Consider the following 26372-nt stretch of genomic DNA (forward strand, 5'->3'; position numbering starts at 1 on the left):
GTACATACCACATTCTGTTTATTCATTCCTCTGTTGACGGACGTCTGGGTTGTTTCCACCTCCTTGGCTGTTGTGACTAATGCTACCATGAACATTCATGTGCAAGGATCTGTTTGAGTCCCTGCTTTCAATTCTTTTGGGTATATTCCTAGAAGTGGAGTTGCCAGATCATATAGTAATTATTTATTTAACCATTTTTTAATTTATTTTTGGCCACACCACCTGGCACGTGGAATCTTAGTTCCCTGACTGGGGATCGAACCCTTACCTCCTGCATTGGAAGTGTGGAGAGACTGCATTGTCTAGAACCTTCTGCCACTCTGGAGGCTGCAACTGAGAGATCCTGGGACCTGACAAAGGCAGCAAAACGTTAGGCTTCTTTTCTGTTTCTTGGACCTCTGCATGTGGTCTGATCAAGCCCAGCAGTACAAGTCTCTACTGTATTTCTCCCTTCTAACTTTACATTAGCTGGAGAAAACATTCATGTGAACTAACTCTTGGAGTCTAGTGACTCTTGTGATTATTGTCTCCTTCTGGGTTTTGGGCTTCCCAGGTGGGGCAGTGATAAAGAATCCGCCTGCCAATGCAGGGGACATGGGTTCCATCCCTGGGTCGGGAAGATCCCCTGGAGGAGGACATGACAACCTACTCCAGTATTAGAATCCCATGGACAGAGGAGCCTGGCAGGCTACAGTCCATGGGGTTGCAAAGAGTCAGATACAACTGCGTGACTAAACTACACCTTTGAAAAGTCTGCCCATCAATGGTGAGATAAGGGATTGTTTGATTTGGAAAAACATTTATGTTTTTAAAAGATTTTAAAGACTTCTCATCCTAAATAAATGTCCTGTTGGAACCAAGATCAAACTGATAGAAGGAAGCAAAAGAGCATCCTGGCTAGCCTTAGGGGTCCCTTCAACAAGACTGAAAAAAACAGAAGTCAGACTTGGAACAAAAACCTATAGCCCCCATAAATTCCACTCTCCCACATGCCTCTTCACACCCAACTCCCTGTCCCTGACCCTCTAGAAGGTCTTCTGCATCTCTGGGTCCCTGCTTCAAATCCATCTCCCCAAAATCTAGCCTCACCTCCCCAGCAAATATCTTTAATTTCTAAAATTACCCCAGCTTCCACAGAAAATCCCTCAAACACACAGCTGCCAGGATTAACTTCCCTTTCCCTGAAAGAATCCAGAGAGCACGTGGGCCTGATCTCTGGACTGGGGGATATAGGTTATTTACGTAAATGCTGATATGGAGGAGGAAACTTGGTGGAGGCTTTGGTACTGGTCTTGCCATCTCTGGTAATCAGGAGTACTTCCCAGGGCTCTGTAATCAAAACCCATCAGCTTCAGGCTTTCCCAGGCAAAGGGCTGGTCAGACGTTTCCTGGACTCAGACTTCCCCGGTGGTCTAGTGGTTAAGAATCCCCCTGCAAATACAGGAGACACCGGTTCGTTCCCTGGTCTGGGCAGATCCCACGTGCCACAGAGCAACTAAGACTGCGTGTCACAACTCCTGAGCCCGGGCCTAGAACCTGTGCTCCAGAACTAGAAAAGCCACTGCAGCGGGAAGCCCACGCACCACAGTGAAGAGTAGCTCCCACTCCCTGTAACTAGACAAAAGCCTTCAGGCAGTAAAGCAGCCTCAGTGCCGCCATAAATAAGTAAACAGATAAAATGTAAGATTATCCTTGGGGTAAACCAGAGCTAATAAATAAATAAACGTATCCGGGATGGGGATGTCCCTGGTGGTCTGGTGGCCAAGACTCCATGCTCCCAATGCAGGGGCGAGGGTTCGATTCCTGGTCAGGGAACTAGATCTCACATGCTGAAACTAAGACCTGTCTCAGCCAAAAAAAAAGAAAGAAGTATCCTGGATTCCACTGGAAAGCGTCCATGTTCCCTGGATACCAGCAGATCTTTTAAACTTCCACTTCCAGAAGATCCTGCCAAATGCAGAGAGGAGCTAGAAACATCAGTGGCCATATATATAACTCTGCTCATAGGGGACAGCTTGTAAGATGTGTTCTTTCCATTGGTGATGATACTATGGTGGTGGTTTAGTTGCTCAGTCATGTCTGACTCGACATTTGGTGGATGATAGCCCGTCAGGCTCCTCTGTCCGTGGCATTTTTCAGGCAAGAATACTGGAGTGGTTTGCCATTTCCTTCTCCAGGGGATCTTTCCAACTCAGGAAATGAACCTGTGTCTCCTGCCCTGCAGGCAGTTTCTTTACCGACTGAGCTTCCAGGGAAGGCCCTCTGATGATACTAAAGCCATATGCCAAGAGCTTCTGCAGGAGATTCCCCACACTGGGGAAACCGGTGGCCAGAACCCTTCCCAGGTGCTTCAGCAAATGGCCAGGAAATGACCCAAGTGGAGCCTGATGTTCCAGGTCTGATAGGAGTGATGCTAAAGGGCTTTCCTCCAAAGGTAAACTGATCCCAGGTTGAACTGTGTGCTCAGAAAGAAGAGCATCCCCAAATCTCCGTGGAAGGTGTTACACAGATTTTTCAAAGACACAATGCATCAAACTCAGATGCCCCAGAACATGTCTGCTTTAGTTGGAAATCTCCCTAACATGTGTGTGTACTCAGTCTTGTCCGACTCTTTGTGACCCTCTGGACTGTAGCCCGCCAGGTTCATCTGTCCATGGAATTCTCCAGGCAAGAATACTGGAGTGGGTTGCCGTGCCCTCCTCCAGGGGACCTTCCCTACGTAGGGATGGGCAGATTCTTTACTGTCTGAGCAAATCCAAAATAGCGTAATTGGCCAGGATGGACAGGCTCTCAATGTTATTACAGAAATTGCTTCTCGGTTCTTTTACAATAGCCTTCAGGAAAGCAGGAGGAAAAGGCAGTTAAAATCAACGGTCCCTGCCTTTGTCCCAAGACAATTGTACATTCTGTAAAAGGCTGGGACATTGGGAAAACAGTGGTCCTGTACGTCAAATAAAGGAAAGCTTACAAAGCAATCATCCTAGAACCCCGAGCCCACAGAGGGTCAAGTTCTCCTCCTTCGGGGGCAATTCCCCTTCAAGGACAAGGTCAGTCCTATCCTGAGTCACACCCTGGCACCCACCATTGAACTTAAGATAGAGGATCAGGAATTGGATTTCTCAAATTCCATTTCTTTTTTTTTTTTTATATAAAGAAGTAGATTTATTCAGAGAGAAACACACTCCACAGACAGAGTGGGGACCATCGCAGAGGGCAAGAGCCACAGCCTTAAATTGCATTTCTTAATTAAAAAAATTTTTTTTAATGTTGGCATTTGGGCTTCTCTTATTGCAGAGCTCGGGCTCTAGAGGGCACAGACTCAGTAGCTGCAGCACCAGCTTCCTAGTTGTGGTGCATGGGCTTAGTTGCCTCGAGGCATGTGGATCAAATCCGGGTCCCCTGCATTGAAAGGTGGATTCTTAACTACTGGACCATTGGGGAAGTCTCCCTGGATTTATTTATTTTTCAATTTACTTATTTATTATTATTATTTGGTTGCACTGCGTCTTCACTGCAGCCCTCAGGCTTTTCTCTAGTTGCAGAGAGTGGGAGCTGCTTTCTTGCTGCAGAGCACGGATTCCAGGCCCATGGGCTTCAGTGGTCACACCACGTGGGCTCAGCAGTTGTGGCGCACGTGCTTAGTCATTCCGCTGCATGGAGAATCTTCCTGGACCAGGGACTGAACCCGTGTCTCTTGCACTGGGCAGGCAGATTCTTATCCACTGGACCACTGGGGAAGTCTTCCATGGATTTCTTAATCGACACAGGTATGACTGCCTACCCTTGGCTCCGAGGATTTATGTCTGCCCACCATGTCTGACTCCATTCAAGCTGTCGAGAGTCTCTGGGCAACGTCTTCTATTCCCGGATTCCCTTCTGAATCAAACCTGGTGATATGTACAAAGCGGGCAGAGCCATAAACACTTGTCACTGTTCCACCTCAGAGGTCCTAACCCCGACATTGACTCCTGCTGGCGCAGCCTGGTTACAGTGATGGATCTTTGCTCAGCTTTCTTTCCCCCGTTGATTCCCGACTCACCATTTCTTTCTGCAATTATGTTTAGAGGAAGACAATCAACGGGGACTCACGTATCTCAGGGATTGTGCGAGATTATTTTCCCAAGTCTTTAAAGCTGACTTCACTTTGCAGCCTTTACCCCAGACTCTACCGTCGCTCAATACATGTGTGCTTTCTTACTCTGTAACCAGATAAGCAGGGTGATGAAACAGACCCTCTCATTCTTTTAGGCCCCTTCCACCAGAGGCTCTTCCTGACCCAGGGATCAAGCCCACGTCTCTTGTATCTCCTGCACTGGCAGTCGGATTCTTTACCACTGCACCGCCTGGGAACTCCAGGGCACGAACAAGACAAGACCAGAACGCTTCCATATCTAAGCTTCAGGGCTGCTAACCACTGCCACCTACTCAAAACAGGAGTTATTGCAGGGAACTCAAAAACTCACTCCCAAACGCCTTAAATCACTTCTGCCCATCCCTCTACTCAGAGCAAAAAAAGCAGATGTGCAAACCCAGGGGAGAAGCTGCCGCCGGCACATGCCTTTATTTTTGCTGCCTTTCCTCAAGCTTTATTTGCCCTCCTCTTAGATGCTATTTGGAACCCATGTCCTGGCTCCTGGAGGCATGAACCTCCTCTGAAACTGTTGTATTTAAATTGAAGCATAGTTGATTTACAATGTTGTGTTAATTTCAAGTGTACAGCGTCATGATTCAGTTATACATACATGTATATATCTATTCTTTTTCAGATCCGTTTCCCTTATAGGTTATTACAAAATCCCTGTGCTATACAATAGGTCTTTGTCAACTATTTTATATACAGCAGTGTGCTAATATTAATTCCAAATTTCTAATTTATCCCTCCCCGCTTTGGTAATCATAAGTTTGTTTTCTATGTCTCTGGGTCTATTTCTGTTTTTGTGTGTAAGTTCATTTGCATTCTTTTAAAATCTTACTTATTTTTTAAAATTTATTTTTAATTGGAGAATAGTGCTTCATAGTGTTCTGCTGCTTTCTGTCACATGACAATGTAAATCAGCTATTAGTATACATATATCCCCTCCCTACCCACTCCAGTAATCTTGGGCTTCCCTTGTGGCTGGTAAATGATCCGCCTGCAATGAGGGAGACCTGGGTTCAATCCCTGGGTTTGAGAAGATCCCCTGGAGAAGGGAACGGCTACCCAACTCCAGTATTCTGGCCTGGAGAATTCCATGGACTGTATAGTCCATGGGGTCACAGAGAGTCAGACAGGGTTGAGCGACTTTCACCTCCCCTCCCTACAGCATTTCACATATACGCGATATCATTTGATATGTCTTTCTCTGTCTGACTTATTCCACTTCGTAGGATCATCTCTAGGTCCATCCATGTTGCTGCAAATGGCATTATTTCATTCTTTTCCTATGACTGAGTAGTGCATATATATACACCACATCTTTATCCATTCATCTGTTAGTGGATATTTTAGGTAGCTTCCATGTCTTGACTGTTGTAAATAATGCTGCAATGAACATCAGTCCCCTGAAACTTTAAAATGAGCACTGTCCACACCCCCAGCTCTCAGCTGACCTCATTTTGACAAAGCTTTTCACCTCCACTGCCACAAAGTTGTTTTATGACAACTGTTGGCCTCTCAGATACACCTTGTAGCGTATTTCTCAGGTCAGTTAGACCCTGTGGCATCAGACACAAGTCCCCCTCTGAGCCACCACCCTCACCTGGGGCTCCCCAGTCCTCTCTGCTCCCCCTGCTGTGCCAAAGACATAGCCTCTCTCTGCAGGCACCCACGCTGCCATCATCTTGCATCACGTAACGTTTAAATCCATTTGCACTATGGTCGCTTCCTGGTGACAGAGAGCCCAACCCCCTCGTCCTGTGCTATGCTTAGTTGCTCAGTCATGTCCAACTCTTTGCAACCTCATGGACTGTAGCCTGTCAAGCTCCTCTCTCCGTGGGGATTCTCCAGGCAGGAATACCAGAGTGGGTTGCCATGCCCTCCTCCAGAGGATGTTCCCAACTCAGGGACTGAACCCAGGACTCCAGCGTTGCAGGTGGATTCTTTACCAGCTGAGTACCAGGGAGCCCATTCAATCGCCCTACAACTAGAGAAATGGTCTCAAAGCCACGAAAATACTTCTTAGGCACCCTCTCCACCTCAGACGACACAGACTTTTCTTCTGTTTTGAGATGGCTCTGGTAGACGAAATTCCTGGGGAAACCTGATCACGGGTCATGCCCGAGTTTCCCCAGATCAAATGCTGGAGGCTTATGCTTTGCACATTACAAGTTCAGCCCCAGCGGCCCAGCTCATAGCTCTTCCTAGAGCTTGCAAACTAGCAGTACATACATATAGCAACTCCAGGCATGCTTTTGGTGTCTGCTGCGCTGCTGGTGCACATGGAAATCCTGTGGATTCCTGACCCCTGCTGGTGCTCCGATTTGCCATCAGGAATATCACTGCTGCCCTGATAGGGGCTAATTGAGTGCGTGCTAAATCACTTTAGTCGTGTCCTACTGTGTCCCTATGAAAACTGTAACCACCAGCTTTCTCTGTCCATGGGATACCCCTGGCAAGAATACTGGAGTGGGTTGCCATGCCCTCCTCCAGGGGATCTGCCCAACCCAGGGATCCAACCCAGGTCTCTTATGTCTCCTGTATTGGCAGTCAAGTTCTTTACCACCAGCGCCACCTGGGAACCCCAGGGGCTAACAGACCTCCCTGCTAAAATTGCTGCTGTTCACCGTGGAGACAGACACCCCATCTCCAGGGAAGGACAGAGCCCACAAGGGGCCCACAGCCCTCTACCCCCGCCCCGATCCCTTCTACACCCAGTAGTCTAAATCTGCCTTTATCCCCTAACGGATATTATCAGCTAGTCAGGCAAATACACCGCAAACTGAAAAGGACAAATGGATACAAAAGGGTACCAAACAGTGTGTCCCAAGGGTGTAACGTACGGCATGGTGATGGTAGCTCATAACACTGCGTCGCATATTTGAAAATGGCTAAGAGTGGATCTTAAAAGCCCTCATCACAAGAAAAAAAAAATTGTAACTAAGGATGGTGACGATGTTAACTAGACTTATGTGATCATTTCACATATACCATACAAATGTTGCGTAATTACGATCTGCACTTGAAATTAAAATGTTATATGTCAATTACACCTCAAATTAAAAAAAAAAAAAGGTACCAAGCAAATGATTCACTGGTGGACTATACATCAGGCCAAATGGTCTTCCGGTGGCCCCCACTTTCTTTTTTTGTTGTTGAGCTATAACTGACTGGCCCCCTTCATGTGACCTTCTGGCTGACCTTATCTCCCATCAAACGGGACCTGCGTGCAGATGGGCGGCAGTGAAGCCTCTAAAGGACAATGGGTTCTGTCCCAGCATCTATAAAACCTCTAACCAAAGTATTTCCTGATGTGCTGTTTGGGAATCTCAGTGGCTCCCCAGAGAACAACTTATCTCAGGAAATCCTCCAAGGTCCACGCTGATCCTTGCACTGTCTCACGTGGGTTCCATACATTGCCCTCTGGCTTCAGGCTGTTCCTGCTGTTCGCTTGTTTACTGGAGGGGTTGGAGGTTATCCAGCTAGACGTGCTGATGCTCTGACAGAGGAAAAGAAATTAATACTGGAGATTAGCCCTCAGTTTGGCATTCCTCTGTGGAATTGGGCCAAGGAACAGCAGAAATGTTAACACATACATATACAGCTTGATTGAGCACACGTTTTAGTCCCTCAGCTGTGTCCAACTCTTTGTGACCCCATGGACAGAGGTCCATGGAATTCTCCAAGCAAGAATACTCAAGTGGGTTGCCATTCCCTTTTCTGGGGATTTTCCAAGCATGGAATTCTCCAAGCAAGAATACTGGAGTGGGTTGCCATTCCCTTTTCTGGGGATTTTCCCAACCCAGGGACTAAACCAGAGTCTCCTACACTGCAGGCGGATGCTTTACCATCTGAGCCACCATAAATATCAGATACACAACATTTACAGCAGAGGGACTTCCTTGGTGGTCCAACAGCTAAGAGTCCAAGCTTTCAATGCAGGGGGCCCAGGTTCTAGATCTGCGAACTAGATTCCACATGCTGCAACTGAAGATCTCGCATGCCTCAATGAAGATTGACAATCCCACTTGCAAGATATATATATATATATATAATTTCTAAAGGAAATCAGTCCTGAATATTCATTGGAAGGATTGAGGCTAAAGCTGAAGCTCCAATACTTTGGCCATCTGATGGGAAGAACTGACTCACTGGAAAAGACCCTGATGCTGGGAAAGATTGAAGGTAAAAAGAGAAGGGACTGACAGAGTGACAGATGATTGGATGGCATTACTGACTCAGTGGACTTGACTTTGAGCAGACTCTGGGAGATAGTGAAGGACAGGGAAGCCTAGTGTGCTGCCGTTTATGGGGTTGCAAAGAGTCGGACATGACTGATTGACTGAACAACAATAAAAAAATTTTTTAAAACGCTGATCATCGTCTGAGGCTTCAGTGAATTGTCATCTTTCGGTTGCTGGAGGGGCCTGCCTCAGTGTTGATGGGCACCGACTGATCAGGGTGGTGGGTGCTGAAGGCTAGGGAGGCCGTGGTGATTTCTTAAAATAAGACAACAGTGAAGTCTGATGCATCGATTGACTCTTCCTTTCACAGACGGTTTCTCTGTAGCCTGAAGTGCTGTCTGGCAGCATTTACCCACAGGACTTCTTTCAAAATTGGAGTCAATCCGTTCAAAGCCCGCTGCTGCTTTATCAACTACGTTCATGACATATTCTAAGTTCATTGTCATCATTTCAACAGTCTTCACAGCATCTTCACCAGGAATAGAGGCCAGCTCAAAAAACCACGTTCTTTGCTCATCCATAAGAAACAGCGCCTCATTCATTAGAGTTTTTCCATGAGGTTGCAGTAATTCAGTCCCATCTTCAGGCTCCACGTCTAATTCTAGTTCTCTTGTTATTTCCCCCCATCTGTACTTACTTCCTCCACTAAAGTCTTTTTTTTAAGGTATTTTGAAGTGGACCATTTTTTAGTCTCTACTGAGTTTGTTACAATATTCCTTCTATTTTATGTTTTGGTTTTTTGGCCGAGAGGCACATTGGATCTTAGCTCACCAGGGATCAAACTGTACCTGCTGCGTTGGAAGGCGAATTCTAAACCACTGGGCTGCCAGGGAAGCCCCTTCTAGCGTTTGATTTTAAGTGAGAAATGTGTGACTCTTCCTTTCATTTGAACACTCAGAGACCTCAACAGGGTTTTAATTGGCCTAATTTCAATATTGCTGTGTCTTGGGGAATAGGGAGGCCGGAGGAGAGGGAGAGAGACGGAGGACAAGCTGGTTGGCCGAGCAGTCGGAACACACACCACGTTTATCAATTAAGCTCACTGTCTTATATACAGTGCTGCTTGTGGCACTCCCAAAACAATGACAAGAGTCATGTCAAAGATCACTGAGGGGGACTTCCTTGATGGTCCAGTGGCCAAAACTCTGTACTCCCAATGCACAGGGCCTGGGTTCAGTCCCTGGTCAGGAACTAGATCTTGTGTTGGAACTAAAGACCCTGCAAGCGGCAAGTAAAAAAAAAGCAGGAAGACCCCACTGGCGGCAACTAAGACCCAAATAAGTGCAGCCAAATAAGTGAACAAATATTAAACACATAAATAAAAAATAAATCATTTGCTCAATCTGATATTTAAAAAAGATCAGTGAACACAGATCATGGCAAATATAGTATTTTTAAAATGTATTTATTTTATTTATTATCTATTTGGCTGTACTAGGTCTTAGAGCTTCTCTCTAGTTGCGGAGCACGGGCTCTAGAGCCTGCAGGCTTCAGAAGTTGTGGCGCACGGGCTCTCTAGTTGTGGCCCATGCAAATACAGTATTAATGAAAAAGTTTGAAATATTGCAAGAATGACTGAAATGTGACCCATTTTGAAGCAAGCAAATGCTGTTGGAAAAATGGAGCCAACAAACTTGCTCAATCTAGAGTTGCCACAGATCTTGCCACAAATTTGTAAAAGTGCAGCATCGGAGGAGTGCAGTAGAGCGAAGGGCAATAAAACAGGTCTGCCTGTGTCCTTGGAGAGTGTGGTCAGCAGGCTGCTACTGGCCAATGAGCCTTGTCATCCCTTCCAAACAGGAGATCCAGGGTATGTCAAGGTTTTAGAGGAAAATGTGTACTATCACCTGGCTGGAAAGGATCTCTCGAGCACTGCTGATCGCCTGCACTACCATCAGAATAAAAGCGATCCTGCTGAATTCACAGGAAACACGCCAAACCAGACCCAGGTCAGCACTCCCAGGATTCTCGGAAGCCTGTCCCTACAGATGATGACCGGCACCAGACGATTTCCAGAGCCAATAAACTGGTTCCTGAAGCAGACCGTGCCAAGAGGTGGACAGCACTTCCCAAGATCACAGATCTTAAAAAGATTTAAAGACCGCCTGACGACAGTTGTTGCAGGCAAGATCTACTGATGGATGCTAATACTGGGCAAAAGTTTGAGAAGAAATAGGATATATGCATAATCTCAAAGTATCTCCCCCAAGATATCTGTCAATTACAGCAGGACAAACAGTAATCTTACACTGAAGAAACCCAACAGACACCACATTAATCAAATAATCAAGGTTAATATCACCTCTTTCAATATCACTCACCCTCAATATAAGCTGTGCATGCTAAGTCTCTTCAGTCATGTCCGACTCTTTGCCACCCTTATGGACTGTAGCCCACCAGGCTCCTCTATCCATGGGATTCTTCAGGTAAGAATACTGGAGTGGGTTGCCATTTCCTACTCCAGTGGATATTCCCGACCCAGGGATTGAACCCCAGTCCCTGGAGCTCCTGCATTGCAGGCAGATTCTTTACTGCTGAGCCACTGGGGGAGCCCCAATATAAGGCACCGAGGTGCAAAATATCACTTCTGGAGTATTCCTGACAAAAGTGTATAGGGTCAATATAATCATGGGGGGAAGCCCAGACAAGCCCAAACTGAGGGATGTTCTAGAAAATAACTGATCAATATTGTTTTAAAGGGCCAAGGTCATGTAAGATGGGGAGCTGTTACTGATGGGGGGACACTCAGAAGGAAATGCAGTGTTCGATCCTGGATTGGCTTCTGGAACAAAGAGGACATTGACAGACAGGAAAACTGCTGAAATTCAAACAAGACCTGTCACTGAGTTATTGGTATTAGTATTGTACTAACACTACTACTACTACTGGGCTTCCCTGGTGGCTCAGCTGGTAAAGAATCCGCCTGCAATGTGGGAGACCTGGGTTTGATCCCTGGGTTGGGAAGATCCCCTGGAGAAGGAAAAGGCTACCCACTCCAGTACTGTGGCCTAGAGAATTCCATGGACTATACAGTCCATGGGGTCACAGAGAGTCGGACTCGACTGAGCAACTTTCACTCACTTTCACTACTGCTACTACTGGAAACCGACCTGCTTCCATGAGATGGCAGGAGCGCCCCCTGTAGTCAGACTTTCAATCAAAAGCCCTGAGCTAGAATGTGATATGATGTCAGGATCTTTATCGGTTTTGGCAACCACATTCCACAACTTCAATGAACCCTTCCCTCAGTTCAGCTCAGTTCATTTCAGTCGCTCAGTTGTGTCCAACTCTTTGAGTCCCCATGAATCGTAGCACGCCAGGCCTCTCTGTCCATCACCAACTCCCGGACTTCACTCAGACTCATATCCATCGAGTCAGTGATGCCATCCAGCCATCTCATCCTCTGTCGTCCCCTTCTCCTCCTGCCCCCAATCCCTCTCAGCATCAGAGTCTTTTCCAATGAGTCAACTCTTCGCATGAGGTGGCCAAAGTACTGGAGTTTCAGCTTTAGCATCATTCCTTCCAAAGAAATCCCAGGGCTGATCTCCTTTAGAATGCACTGGTTGGATCTCCTTGCGGTCCAAGGGACTCTCAAGAGTCTTCTCCAACACCACAGTTCAAAAGCATCAATTCTTCGGTGTTCAGCTTTCTTCACAGTCCAACTCTCACATCCATACATGACCACTGGAAAAATAATAGCCTTGACTAGATGGACCTTTGTTGGCAAAGTAATGTCTCTGCTTTTGAATATGCTATCTAGGTTGGTCATAACTTTCCTTCCAAGGAGTAAGCGTCCTTTAATTTCATGGCTGCAGTCACCATCTGCAGTGATTTTGGAGTCCCAAAAAACAAAGTCTGACACTGTTTCCACTGTTTCCCCATCTATTTTCCATGAAGTGAAGGAACCAGATGCCATGATCTTTGTTTTCTGAATGTTGAGTTTTAAGCCAACTTTTTCACTCTCCTCTTTCACTTTCATCAAGGATTTACCAATTAGAATCTGACTCTGGCCTTGAGATTTGCTTTGACCAATAGTGTGAGATGGAAGTGCCTCATAACTGCCCAGGCTGGCCTTCTAACATCTATAGCATCTGCTTCCCATGCACCTGGAAGGTTCTCTCTTGCAACCCAGGTGCCACCTGCGAGAGCCCCAAGGACATCTGGAGGACTGAACACAGCGGATGACAGCCTTATCTGTAGGCTCAGCACCTGATATATTTATAACAACCCTAGGAGATGGATAATGGTTTTATCCTAACTTAGTAGATATACTAGTTTGCTACGGCTGCCATAGCAAAATTCCACCAACTGGGCTGCTTAGACATGAGACGTGTTTCTCACAATTCTGGAGAAATTCTCTTCCTGGCTTGCAAACCGCCCACTTCTCAAGTTGTTGTCACATAGTCTCTCCTCTGCACATGTCTGAGGTTTCTATTTGTCCAAATTTCCTCTCCTTTTTCTTTTTCTTTCTGGCCGCACCTCACTGCATGCGGAACTTCCCTGACTAGGAATCGAACCCTCACCCCCTGCAGTGGAGTCTTAACCACTGGACCACTAGGGAAGCTCCAAATTTCCTACTCTTAGTGGACATCAGTTGGATTGGATTAGGACCCAGCCAATGGCTTCATTTAACCTACACGCCTCTTTAAAAGCTTTAGAAGCTCTATCTCCAAATACATCACATTCTGAGGTACTAGGGATTACGGTTTCAGTCCGTGAATTTTGAGAATACACAAGTCAGTCCATAACAGCAATAAGGAAATGCACAGAGAAGTTAAGCAATTTTCCCAAAGTCACACAGCTGACAGGCAGCAAAGCTCAGACATGAACCCAGGCAGGCTGGCTCCAGGGGCCACGCTTTTACCCGCTAACCTCCACCAACTTGTGAATCAGAAAGTAACCTGGGGGACTTCCCAGGAGGTCCAGTGATTAAGACTCCAGGCTTCCACTACAGGGGGGCACTGGTTCAATCCCTGGTCAGGTAACTAAAGACCCTGCATGCCATGTGGTGGGGCCAAAAAAAAAAGCAAGTGAATTGGACTTAGCCAGCACTCATTCTTCCCTTGGGCTAGAACGGGTCAAGGACTTAGCCACAGTTAAAGCAAGCAGAGATCTGGGGCCAGCTCAAATCCCATGAGGCCTTCCAACAAGGACAAGGCACTCAACTTCCCCTACTAAGATCCCCCTCTACTGTCAGAAGGCTTGTGCCCTTAACCGAGCTCCTCGATTCAAGGGGATATGGTAGGTCTTGATCCTTGGATTCTGTGAGAGTTGCCTTCCATGTCAAAAAGAATCTTTGAAACTGTGATTAAATGATCTTGAGGTGGGGGGTTTATCCTGATTATCCAGATGGGCTCACAATGCAATCACATGTACCCTTATAAGGAGGCGAAGGGAGATCTGACAGAGAGTGAGGGCAATGGAATGACCTCAGCAGAGAGTGCGCACACATGATCTGAGGATGTGTGGGCTTTTTAAAAAATATATATATATACATTTATTTGACTCTGCCAAGTGTTAGTGATCATGAAGAAGGAATGCCGTGAAAGTGTTAGTTGCTCAGTCCTATCTGACTCTTTGCCACCCTATGGACTGTAGCCCACCAGGCTCCTCTGTCCATGGAATTCTGCAGGCATGAATACTGGAGTGGGTAGCCATTCCCTTCTCCAAGGAATCTTCCTGACCCAGGGATCAAACCCAGGTCTCCCACATTGCAGGCAGATTCTTTACTGTCTGAGCCACCAGGGAAGCCCAAGGAATGCAGGCAGCCCTTTAAAGTTGGGAAAGGCAAGGAGATGGATTCTCCCCTAAAGCCTCCAGGAGGAATGCAGTCCTATTGATACCCCGGTTTCAGGACCTCTGACCCCCAGCTGTAAGATAATACATTTATGTTGTCTTAAGCCACTAAATTTGTGGTAATTTGATAGAGTAACAATAGGAAACCATTATTGTCTATACCTCCACCCCTTCAGGGGCTCAAGCCAGGAAGTTCAGACTTGCCCTTGATCAACTCCTCCTCTCCGTCACCCAGAAGCAGGTCTGTTGATCTCATTTCCTAGTCAGTTATTGAGCTTGTCTCCAGACCCCCTGTCCTGGCAAGTTCAGAAGGTGGTCCAAGCCACCATTTTACTTCACCTGGGTCCTTACACCAACCTCCTGCTAATAAAGCTTTCAGAAACAAAATCCTGATTGAAATGAAAAAGGTGTTTATTGGGGGTTTGTTAGAACTTCAGCCCAGGAGACACAGATTCAAGAAGCACTTGCACTATTTTCCTATCTTGTAATAACTGATAATGGAAAATCATCTTAAAAATAATATATGTGTACATGTGTAACTGATCACCTTGCTGTACACCTGAAACTATACTTCAATAAAATGCATATATTTAGAAAAAAACAAACAAAAAAAATGCATGTTTGCATGTAGTCGCTTCAGTTGTGTCTGACTCTTTGCAACCCTATGGACTGTAGCCCACCAGGCTCCTCGGTCCATTGGATTCTCTAGACAAGAATCCTGGAGTGGGTTGCCATGCCCTCCTCCAGGGGATCTTCTCCACCCAGGGATCAAACCCAAATCTCTTGTGTCTCCTGCATTGGCAGTTGGATTCTTTACCACTAAAGGCACTGGCGACCCACTTCCGTACTCTTGCCTGGAAAATCCCATGGACGGAGGAGCCTGGTAGGCTGCAGTCCATGGGGTCGCTAAGAGTCGGGCACGACTGAGCGACTTCACTTTCACTTTTCACTTTCCTGCATTGGAGAAGGAAATGGCAGCCCACTTCAGTGTTCTTGCCTGGAGAATCCCAGGGACGGGGGAGCCTGGTGGGCTGCCGTCTATGGGGTCGCACAGAGTCGGACACGACTGACGCGACTTAGCAGCAGCAGCAGTGCCACATGGGAAGCTCCGTATTACCAAAGAGGGGAGGCTTGAAACGGCAAACACTGCAAAGTAACAGCCAGTTACTTGAGTTTTTTCTGAAGAATTATCATTGGAGTTGGTAAGAAGTAACAGTATTTGTTAAGAAGGATTGGTTGGCGTCTGAAATGGTTGCACAGCTACAAGGGGAGACCTTGAGAGGATAAGTCTGCAGCTGGCAGGTATTGTTCTGACTACAGCTAGTGGTGTCCTTGGAGCTAGCACAGTTCAAAGCAAGTTCAAGTTCGAAGTGGTGCAGAGAGGTGTTTGAGACCAGATCCTCAATGTCCGATTGACTCCGTTTTTGTACACCTGAACTTGGATCACTCCATTATTTTTTTTTTTTATTTATGAATTTTCCCACACCATGTGGCATGCCGGATCTTAGTTCCCTGACCAGGGATCGAACCCATGCCCCCTGCAGTGGAAGTACAGAGTCTGAACCACTGGACCACCATGGAAGTCTAGGATCACTCCATTATTATTTCCATTTGTCATCACTCCTGACTGGGCTTACCATCCCCACTTTTGCTTCCCTCTGCTTTTCATCTCATAGCTGATACAACCATTTCAAAGTGCAAATCTGGTTGTGTAAGCTACATGCTTAAATTCTTTCCATGATCCTCCATTGTTCTCAGGAGAAAGCCACACCGTTCTCAAGGGGCTCCCCAGTCTGGTCTGGCCCCTGCTGACTGTTTCATCACATTTCACTTCCTGTGCCCCCGGCTCTCAGCTCTTAGCATCCCAGTCTCCAGCCTCAGGAGCTTTATCCCTGCCATTCTCTCTATCGGCATACCTACCTTTATTTCTTATTTCCCTTATGGAATATGTACGATGTGAAAATAACAAAAAGGAAAACAAACACGCCTGTCTTTAAAAAAAAATTATTATTGGCTGCGTTGGGTCTTCACTGCTGTGCTCGGGCTCCCTCTAGTTGCGGAGAGCAGGGGCTACTCTTGGTTGCGGTGCACGGGCTTCTCATCTTGGCGGCTTCTCTTCGTTGCAGAGCACAGGCTCTGGGACGTGTGGACTTGAGTAGCTGCAGCACTCAGGCTCAGCGGTCGTGTGCACGGGCTTGGCTGCTCTGCGGCATGTGGGATCTTCCTGGGCCAGGGATCGAACTCACGTCCCCTGCACTGCAAGGGGGACTGTTAACCACTGGACCACAAGGGAAGCCCTGAATAACCCTGTCTTGACCATCCAGTTCAAGGGCAAAATGTCACAACTTAGGTGAAACCTGCCAACTCCTCCTCCCTGTGACAGACACCCTTCTCTTTGCCCACTGGAAGCAACTGGGGAATCTTTTATTGCTCCCACTTTCCTTTAAATTTATAGAGCATGTACTTACAAACCCAGGAATCCATACCAGTCATTTGCTTGTTGTTTAACTTTAGATGAAGGATAACCTCCTGAATGTATTCTTTTACAGTTTGCCCCGGTCTTCTGATGTTGTGTGCTTAGTCGCTCATTTGTGTCCAACTCTTTGAGACCCTATGGACTGTAGCCTGCCAGGCTCCTCTGGCCATGGGGATTCTCCAGGCAAGGATATTGGCGTGGGTTGCCATGCCCGCTTCGAGGGGATCTTCCCAACCCAGGGATCAAACCCAGGTCTCCCGCATTGCAGGTGGATTCTTTACCAACTGAGCCACCAGAGAAGCCAATGTTTTGTTGTAGGGGTCTTTAGTTAATTCATTTTCACTGCTGTATAGTATTCTTTATCAGTATACCAAAACATATATCTTTGTTCGCCTGTTAAGGGGCATTTAGTTACCAGTGTTTCTATGAACACAGAACATGAGATGGGTGTGACATGGGTACATCATCAGCTATTGGCTGTCTCCCCAGGCAGTCATGTCAATGTCCATTTCTTACCCACAGCTTGTAAAACTTCCGTTGCTTCACTTCCACACCAATAATCGGTATTGTTAAGATTTTTAAAATGCTGCCAACCTGATGGGCGTGAAATGCTGTCATGCTGTGGTTTTAATTTCATTTCCTGCCATTTAAAACTACACTGAGTGCCATTTTTCCCCTATCAGATTGGCAAAGATACAACCCAGTGCTGACGCTGTACTTGCCACTGGAAGGAAATGGGCACTCCCGAGGGAATGGCGGGGAGGGGTGTGTGTGTGTAAATTGACCCAGTTCAAGGCAGGGTATCAGCCAACTCTAATAGGAAGCTTACATTTCTTTTTTCTCTTAAAAAAAATTTAACAGAAAATGAGAGGAAAACTGTACTGGCACCTTAAAGGATTTATATGAATTCAAAGTTATACAGCAAGGACGGAGTGTCATGAGAAGAGAGCGCTGACTGGCTGCTGCAGGACCACCTCACAGGTGTTATTTGCTTTGGTGAGTTCACCACCACCCAGCCCGGGGCCTTCAATCTTAGAGGTCTACAGCCTGACGTTGGTCATGTCCCACAATCCATCCAAATTCAGGTGAAATTTCACTGATTACATCATAAGACTTTTTAAAAAACAAAACAAAACACCACTTCCTGGTGCAGGACATCAGAAGCAGGGTAGCGTCGTCAATAATCTTCACTGTCTTCACTGAGTGAACTATTTTATGAATACGCCAAGGAAACAGAGTCACACTGCAATCCCTCGAAGACTGGTGGTTTGGGGGCAGAGAAGTACATTGTACGGCTTCTCTGGAGGAGGTGCGGGTGACTTCAGCCTGGTGATGCTGGAGGAGGTGTGGAAGGAGAGGGATGCGACCTCCGTTAGGGGCTTTCTGGATAATCCCACTGTGGAGCTAGGAGGCAGCACTGTTTTGAAGGCTGCGTTTCCTGCTTGTTTCCAGGTTATCTCCCAGAAATACAAGGCTGGTTCTCCATAAGGATTAGAGGACCCAGGTGTCAGCTCCCTCCTGTGGGCCATAGTGAGGCTGAGAGACCTGAGATGGTGGCGGGTCCCCTCTAAAATGTTTTAAATTTTATCTCCTGGCTGTGTCACAAGACATGTGGGATCTTAGTTCCCAGACCAGGGATCAGACCCATCCATGCCCCCTGCGTTGGCCAGAGCCTTAAACGCTGGACCACCAGGGAAGTCCTGGAAGCTTACATTTCTGTATCTTCACTTTTATGCTTTAGGTGAGGTAAACAGTGCACATTCATTTTTTCAGTCCTGTTTTCAGAATGGACTGACCACACCCCATCTAGGACAAATATTCTTGTATTTTCCCACCACCTCCACTCCCAGAATGAACCCCCGGACTGTTTCCAGAACACAGGAGCTGTGGCTGCCTCATTTGCATTTAGGAGAGGCTATCAGGGATCTGGCTGGTGCTTAGGCAGACTTTCAATCAACTTATTTTTGCCTTCCCAGTAGCTGTTTCAAACAATTCCTGAAGTTTGAGGGAATTCTGCTGCTTCAATTGCTTGGTTCTCAACTGTCAGTCTCTTCTAGATCATTTTTCTCAGGACTGCTAAGATCTTTTCACTCATCTGTGTGCTTCTCATCTTTCCAAGTACACGTGGCATCGTCCTCCATGCTTTCTAGGTCTGTAGGATTTTGCCCTTGAAAAGTCCTAACCCGTGATGCCCGAGTGGAACAGAAAGAAATACAAACGATGTGTGCCAACAATCATGCTCCTTGGTATTTACCCAAAGGAGCTGAAATGTGTATCAACACAAAAACCTGCACACAAATGAGCGGCTTTAAATTCATAACGGCTAAAATTTGGAGGCAGCCAAGATGTCCTAGAGCAGATGCATGGATAAACAAACTGTGGTACCTCCAGATAATAGGATATTACTCAGCGCTAAAAAGAAATGAACTAGGCTGTTGCTGCTTATGTTGAGTCCAGAAACACAGCCGGACATGGGGCTAGAGGATGAAGAAAGGATGCTGGCCAGGTCCGGAGAGCCCAGGGAAGAGGAAGAGGGGGAGGAATTAGTGGATCCCCTAACAACAGTGAGGGAGCAACGCGAGCAGCTGGAGAAATGTGTAAAGGCTCAGGAGCGGCAGAGCGCTGTGATGAGCATGTGTCCTCCAGGTCACAGAAACACCACTGCAGAGGAGCTCTTCCACTTCTGGCACACAAGGGACCACTGTGTGGCCCACAGACTGTTTTAATGGCTTAAAATGAGTGTGCAGATTCATTCACCCCAGCCTTCATCACCTGGGCATGGGGATATTTCCTACCAACATGCCATTTATCTGTGTAACTAAGTTCGTGAACCTCAAGGATTTCGGCTTAAGCAAGTAGCTTCTGTGTAATTATCAGGGACTGCACCTTAATAAAGTCCAGTGATCAGCCAAAAAACAAAAAAAAGGAATGAGCTATCCAGCCACGAAAAGACATGGAGGAAACTTAAATATTACTAAGCAAAAGAAGCCCATCTGAAAAGGCTACATACTGTAAGATTCCAACTATATGATATTCCAGAAAGAGCAAAACTGTGGAGACATTAAAAGGATCAGTTGTTGCCAAGGGGTTGGGGGATGGGAAGAAGGAAGAGACAGTGCACACAGGATTAATTTTAGGTCAGGGAAACTAAACTATTCCGTATAGACAGTCTACTGGTAGATAACTATCACTTATACATTTGTCCAAACCTGTAGGACACGGAATTGGCAACCCATTCTGGTATTCTTGCCTGGAGAAGTCCATGGACAGAGGAACCTGGCGGGCTATGCTCCATAAGCTCACAGAGTCAAGACTCAACTAAGCATGCGCAATAGAATGTATTAACAAGTGTGAACTCTAAAATACAGACTTTGGGTGGTAATGATGTTGATGTAGGTTCATCAACTGTAACAAATGTACCACTCAAGTGTGGGATATTGATAGTGGGGAGGCTGTGAGGGGCAGGGGTGGGGGCATATGGGAATTCTCTGTACTTTCTACTCAATTTTGTTGTGAACTGCTCTAAAAGTAAAACCAATTTTAAGATGTGTGTATGGCACAGGGGTTACGTAGTTTTGTTTGCTTGCTTTGTTTTTGTTTTAGGTTTGTGCATTGAGAGGGCCTGGGAGTAGCAACCCAGCACCCACATGTTGGCTTCTAAACACCATTTCCCACTAAAAGGAACCAGGGACCCATGCACAGATGGCTGATTCCAAGGTTGAGGCAGAGAAAAATACAAGGTGTGCCTAGATCATCTCGTGCTGGTCAGCAAGAAAGTATTCAAATAATGATGGAGAAATGTCCACAGGACACAGAAGCCAGCTCGAAAAGAGATCCTATTGGTCACACTGGACACAATTTGAGCATCAAAGCAATGCGAGGAATATCTTATAACCCATTAAATAAAATAGGAATCTGGAACACCCCTGATGTGACCTCACCCTCCCCAGAGGGTCTTCGTGGCTGCTGCTGTTGTCTCAATCATTTATCCAAGGCAACATCAAAGAGAGGGACCAAAACAGTCAAGAGCCTCTTTCACAATCCACTCCCCAATCTACCTGTAGTGATTTCAAAATAGACCCACAAATGCGGACACTCATTCATCAAAGGTCCAGGTCTCCTTCCCCTCCACTCCTGCCTTTGAACCTTGGCTGGACTTAGCGACTAGCTAGTAACTGAGAAAACATTCCCGAGTGCTTCTACTTTGTCCACTGAAATATACTTGGGGACTTCTCTGGCAGTCGATGGTTAAAACTCCGTGCTTTCAATGCAGGGGGCATGGGTTTGATCCCTGGTTGGGAACCAAGATCCCACATGCTGCATGGTGTGGCCAAAAAAGTTTTAAGTAAAAAAACTGAAATACATTTGGACCTGAGCTGCCATGTAAGGAATCTGATTACTTAGGGGCTGCCATGTTAGGAGGAAGCTTGAGCCATATGAGAAGGCTGCTGATAGACACTTCAGTCAGCAAGCCTAATCTTTGAGTAAGCGTAGTCCAGGCACCTGAGTGAAATCACGTGGGATCCTCTGTGCCAAACCACTTGCCAGCTGAACACTGAGTGACCTCAGTCATTACTCCAAGGATCCAAAGAATTTTCCAGTTGAGCCTTGCTGGAATTCCTGACCCACAGAATCTGGAGCATAATAAAACAGTTGTTTCCAGCCACTAAGTTTTCGGTCATTTATTACAAAGAAATAAGTACCAGTATACTATGCCAGAACCAGAACTCTCTTTGTCCCTGAAGACTTCTCAACATTTTTCTACTCCTCAGATCCTGATTTTGTTCTTTCTTCCAGTTTCTCCGAGGCTGAAGTTGGGGAAAGGAGCCAGCAGCCCGCACTAGTTCATCACTTTGCCATCAGGTGCGCCTGGCATGTTTCAGCTGTGAGCTTGCTTGGTCTGCATTCATCTGCTGTAATTCCACACGAGGCCAGCTGAGGGTGTCTCCCCTGGCTGCAGCCTACTTTCAGTTCATTTCTGGTTTCCCAGACTGCTCTACAAGGGTAAACCCAAACCCTAATCAGGCCTGAAGAAAGGCCTGTAGTTATGAATTCCCTGAGGAAACAGTCCCTTTACGCACAGCCCAAGCCAAAATGGACAAGCTCCCTAAGTGTGCCTCAATGGTATCACTCAGGGTTTTTTTTCTACCACATTCTTTCATTGAAGACGTAGCTCTTCAAGGGACTAAGTTTTATGCAGGGGCCTCTGCTTGTCTCCAAACCGCCTGGCCCAAGGTCCAGCAGATGTTAAAATCCAAGGTTTTATATGATTCTGCAATCCCATTCCTGGGCATATATCCAGACAAAACTATAATTCAAAAAGACATGTGCACCCCAATGTTCATAGTACTTACAGCAACCAAGACGTGAAGACAACCGAAATGCCCACTGACAGGGGGTGGGTGAAGAAGATGCGACATATGCCTACAATAGAAGATTACTCAGCCATAACAAAGAACGAAATGCCATCTGCAGAAAACTGGCTGGAACTAAAAATGATCATACTAAGTGAAGTAAGTCACACAGAAAAATAAATACTATATGATATCACTCACATGTGGAATCTCAAACAGGACACAAACAAACTTACAAAACAGAGTAGACTCAAAGACATGGAGAACAGACTTTAGTTGCCAAGAGGGTGGGAGGCGAAGGACTGGGAGTTTGGGGTCAGCAGATGCAAACTATTGTATATAGAATAAACAACAAGGTCCGGCTGTATAGCACAGGGAACTATATTCAATATCCTCTGATAAACCATAATAGAAACAAACATGAAAAAGAACATATATCCACTCAACGGACATGAGTTTGAGCAAACTCCGGGAAATAGCAAAAGGCAGGGAAGCCCGGTGTGCTGCATGCAGTCCATGGGGTCACATGACTGAGCGACTGAACAACAAAAACAACTGAATCACTTTGCTATACAGCAGAAATGATCACAACGCTGTCAATCAACTATACTTCAATATGTTATTTAAAAAAAAACAACCAAGGCTTTGAGTATCTGGTATTGGCAAATACTCAGGACAACTGCGGTGTGCAATTTGGGTACAGATTTCCCATGCTCTGAGCTCAGCTGTACATTTAAAAGGACGTTTAATTTCGAAACCAGTATTTCTGGGTATTTTTCAGAAGCAACCACACTGCAGAAGCACCAGCCTGAGGCTCCTTCACAAAACACATTTACCAGATGGCATCATTCTCTACTTGTTGGCTGCTCAATAAAGACCAAGGATTTCACTTGGTTTAAAAGTCCAGCTTTGTCTGGCCCCCGCTAGCACAGTCCTCACCACCCCCATCTCCCCTGGTCTCCCCATTCCAGGTACAGGCTAGAAGATATCACCCTCTTCTGTTGTTAAATACGATATGCCGTCTTCTGACTCAGGGCCTTTGCATATGCTGCTCCTGCTGCTCACAATTTTCCACCCCACATTTCATCTTTTTACACCTTCAGGGTTTTTTTTACACCTCAAACTCACTCATCACTTCCTCGCAGAAGCCATCTAACCATCCTTCAAACAAAGTCTGACAGGTTTCAGTTACACGCTCACAAAACTCCTGCATTTCTTTAGGGCACTAACCACAATGCCAGAAAAATTATAGTCAAAGTATAAATTACAGTTAAGACTATCCACTTATACAATAATATTTTCATGTCTGTCTTCCCCAGTGGACTGTCAGCTGAGAGGACCCAGCCTGGGTGGGGCATCCCCAGTGCTTGGCTCAGGACAGGCACAGAACAGGAGCTCAGTAAATGTGTGGTGAATGAACAAAACACAAGTGCAGAACCAGGGTGAAAAAACCTGGGGCCCCAGTTTCCTAGCTACAGGTCCACTTTCAATTGGCCAGGTGGGAAGGATCTCTTTCTTGGGACTCACATTTGCAGCAGAAACGCCAACTGACCTGCCCCCCAGCTTAGATGGGGAGATAAGAGGAACTGATCATATCAGTGAATGCCTTGAGTTTTAATGAGTTTGCCATACAGTGCTCTTCCTCAGCACTTCATCCTGGGAGCTCAGATCTCAGCTCAGGTTGGGATAAGAGAGTGGGGGAAGGGAATGCATATGAATGGGACTGAGGGGCTGGGGCTGGGAGAAGAGGGAGCAGTGAGGAGGAGGAGACAGAAGGAGCTAACCCAGAAATCCAAGCAGTTTAGCATCCAATAGCATCCGCGGAATATAGTGAACAAACAAACTACATGTGGTCCTTATCTGCAAAGTGCTGTCATATTGCACATAACGTTCCGGGTGAGTCTGTACCGGGCCCTCAGTGCCTGCTGGGGGCACTCTCAGCCTAGTGAGTCAGGCCGAGGCCTGGAGCTCATACCTGGAGCTCGGGCAGAAGGCATAATCTTGGCCTGGGGGGTGGGAAGGAGACACCAATTTGGGCCTGAGGAGATGCCACGTTGGGCCTGGACAGCTGGGAGGGGGACCTCCTTGGGTCAGGAGGGAGCCTCATCTTGGACCTGATGAAGAAAATCATAGGGGATTCCTGGAGCCCAGAAGTAAGCAGGTAGTTTACACAGAATGGGAGAAGCAAAGAGCAGCAGGACCAAAACTAAGGGTAGAGCTGGACACAGGAAACAAGAGCAGGCCAAGAGAGTAGGGCTAAGCCCAAGGAGAAGCAGCCAAGAGGTGGCAGAGCAAGGACCAGAAGGCGGAGATGGAATCAAGGCCAAGCCTGGGGAGCAGAAAAAGGGTCCAGATTAGAGGGACAAAATTCCAGAAGTGGGGCAAGAGGAGAGACAGAGCCAAGGGAGTAAAGGGAGACATCAGGGAATTGACATTCAACTGGATTCTGGGGCTCCCGTGGGGAGAAAGAAGCAGGCCCAGCTCCTGTGAACAGAAACCAAACTGAGGAAGGCAGAGAGAAAAGAAAGATGAGGCTCCATGAGCCCTTAAGAGGGAGACAGATCAAAGGGCAGCTAGGTACCCCGGAGCTGGAGTCAAGTTCAGACACAGGCTCTGAACCAGGAAGCAAAGGCCAAGCCCAGGGGGAGGAACCAGAGCTAAGGTCCAGCAGGGCCACACACACACACACACTCACACGCATAACACACACACACACACACACACACACACACACACATATACATAAACACAGCATTATCCAGGGGCGAGGTTATCCCTGAGGGTGACAGCAAGATGGGTGGGTGGCTAAACAGAGCAGTGAGCCAGGTCAAGAGGCCGCAAGGCCTACCCCCAGGGCACAGTCAGTGGAGACAGTGGGTCACGGCTAGGCTCTCGGTCCGGGGTCTTGTTCAGGCTCGGTCCCCGGCACACCGCGGATGTCGGGCAGCAGGCGGCAGCTGGCCACGATGTCCAGACGCTCCGCCAGCGCGCAGAGGTCCCCTCTCGCCAGACGCACGCTGTGGGCTGCGGCTAATCCCGCTGCCTGGGCAGCCGCCAGCCTACCGGCTAGGGCGGCCACATCACGGCCCGCGCGGCGGTACACGCCGCTCACCGCGGCCGCTACGTCGTGGTCCAGCCGTGCCTGGCTCTCAGCCAGCCGGAGCTGCAGCAGCGAGCGCGCAGGGGCGGGCGCCGGGGCCTCCTCCTCCGCCCAGGCCTCCCCGGCCGTCTCCCGCTGCACCACGAGCGGAGGCAGGTCCCGCGGCGCAGCCTTCGGCTCCGGCTCGGGGTCTGAGTCGGTCTCCGCGGCCTCCCCAGCCACTCGCAGTCCTGTGGGGCGGCCGCGCATTGGGCCCGAGGGGCCCAGGTACAGCTCCTCCTCCTCCGACGAGGACGCAGAGAGATCCGAGTCCGACTCGGCCGCTTCCCCCTGCACCAAAGTCTCAGGCCTCCGCAGCGGCCTCCGCCGACGACTCTGAGACTCCATGGCGCGAGCTAGGGAGAAGACGCGGGAAAGGATGATATGAGAGGCGGGCGCCCTTCCGTGGTTAAAAGCCGCAGTTTCTGGATTCTCACCCCCTCCACTATCTTAACAATCTGGGGTCACTGCCTGCCTGGGCTTCAGTTTCTGCAAACTGAGCCCATTATCCCTAATGATGGTAGGAACTACTGGACTGTGACTCTTCAGTGTACTAATGGGAAAACTGAGGGCCACCAGCTCGATCAAGACTCTGAGACACGAGGTCCCGGAATCCTAAACTCAACTCTTCCTGATTTTGCTTCCTAGCAGAGACCACACCCTCCACACTGTCCTCTTAACCTGTGACGGATTAGGAAGCACACGGGTTTCTGAACCGCTCGGGAACCAGGGCCTCCATCACAGAAAGGGTAACAGTCCAACTGGACTTGGGGGAGGATGCACAAGGGGCGGGGGGGGGGGGCGGCGAGCGTTATCACCGAAGACCGTACCGGGTCACCAGAGCTCCGAGCCTGCGGGATCCTCTACCTATCCGAAGTGCGGCGTCTTTACCGAGGAGCGCGGCAGCCCCAACCAATAGGGGAGAAAGTTGGGCGGGTGTTGGCGGCCTATCACCTGGCCGCCCGGCTACCAACCAGGAAGAAAGCCCTCCAGACCAGATGTTGGGGCTTCTGTAAAGAGCCACGTGAATAAGGGCACAGCCAATAGGAAAGCGGTTGGGCTGGCGCTTCCGGGTTGTGCTGCGAGAAGAGTGGACAAATAGAGAGTCTAAAAGACGAGCTGTCACGTGTAACCAGAGACTGGACTAATGGAAACGCTCGAGGACCCGGAAACGGTGAAGAAACAGCGGGAAGGGCGGAGGTGCTTGTCACGTGCGGCCATTACAGAC

The 26372-nt window shown here is 47.6% G+C and overlaps 1 protein-coding gene and 2 pseudogenes across 1 annotated transcript; 1 reads left to right on the top strand and 2 right to left on the bottom strand.

Annotated features, from left to right (window-relative positions):
* Nucleotides 1-17138: 17138 nt before the first annotated feature.
* On the bottom strand, nt 17139-18150 carry LOC138991756 (negative regulator of P-body association-like; annotated as a pseudogene).
* Nucleotides 18151-19095: 945 nt separating this feature from the next.
* On the top strand, nt 19096-19387 carry LOC106701064 (cytochrome b-c1 complex subunit 6, mitochondrial pseudogene; annotated as a pseudogene).
* Nucleotides 19388-21326: 1939 nt separating this feature from the next.
* On the bottom strand, nt 21327-26212 carry BLOC1S3 (biogenesis of lysosomal organelles complex 1 subunit 3). Its single transcript, XM_070387539.1, has 2 exons — nt 25975-26212; nt 21327-25500 (listed from the first exon to the last, which is right to left on the bottom strand). Exon 2 carries the CDS (start codon nt 25490-25492, stop codon nt 24890-24892), a length of 603 nt encoding a protein of 200 aa, XP_070243640.1. The 5' UTR covers nt 25493-25500; nt 25975-26212; the 3' UTR covers nt 21327-24889.
* Between the last annotated feature and the right edge of the window lie 160 nt (nt 26213-26372).

This window comes from Bos mutus, chromosome 18, assembly GCF_027580195.1.
Source record: "Bos mutus isolate GX-2022 chromosome 18, NWIPB_WYAK_1.1, whole genome shotgun sequence".
Lineage (NCBI taxonomy): Eukaryota > Metazoa > Chordata > Mammalia > Artiodactyla > Bovidae > Bos > Bos mutus.

Excerpts from the sequence above, each read along its gene's own strand:
- BLOC1S3 (XM_070387539.1), bottom strand. The coding sequence starts at position 25,492 with ATGGAGTCTCAGAGTCGTCGGCGGAGGCCGCTGCGGAGGCCTGAGACT.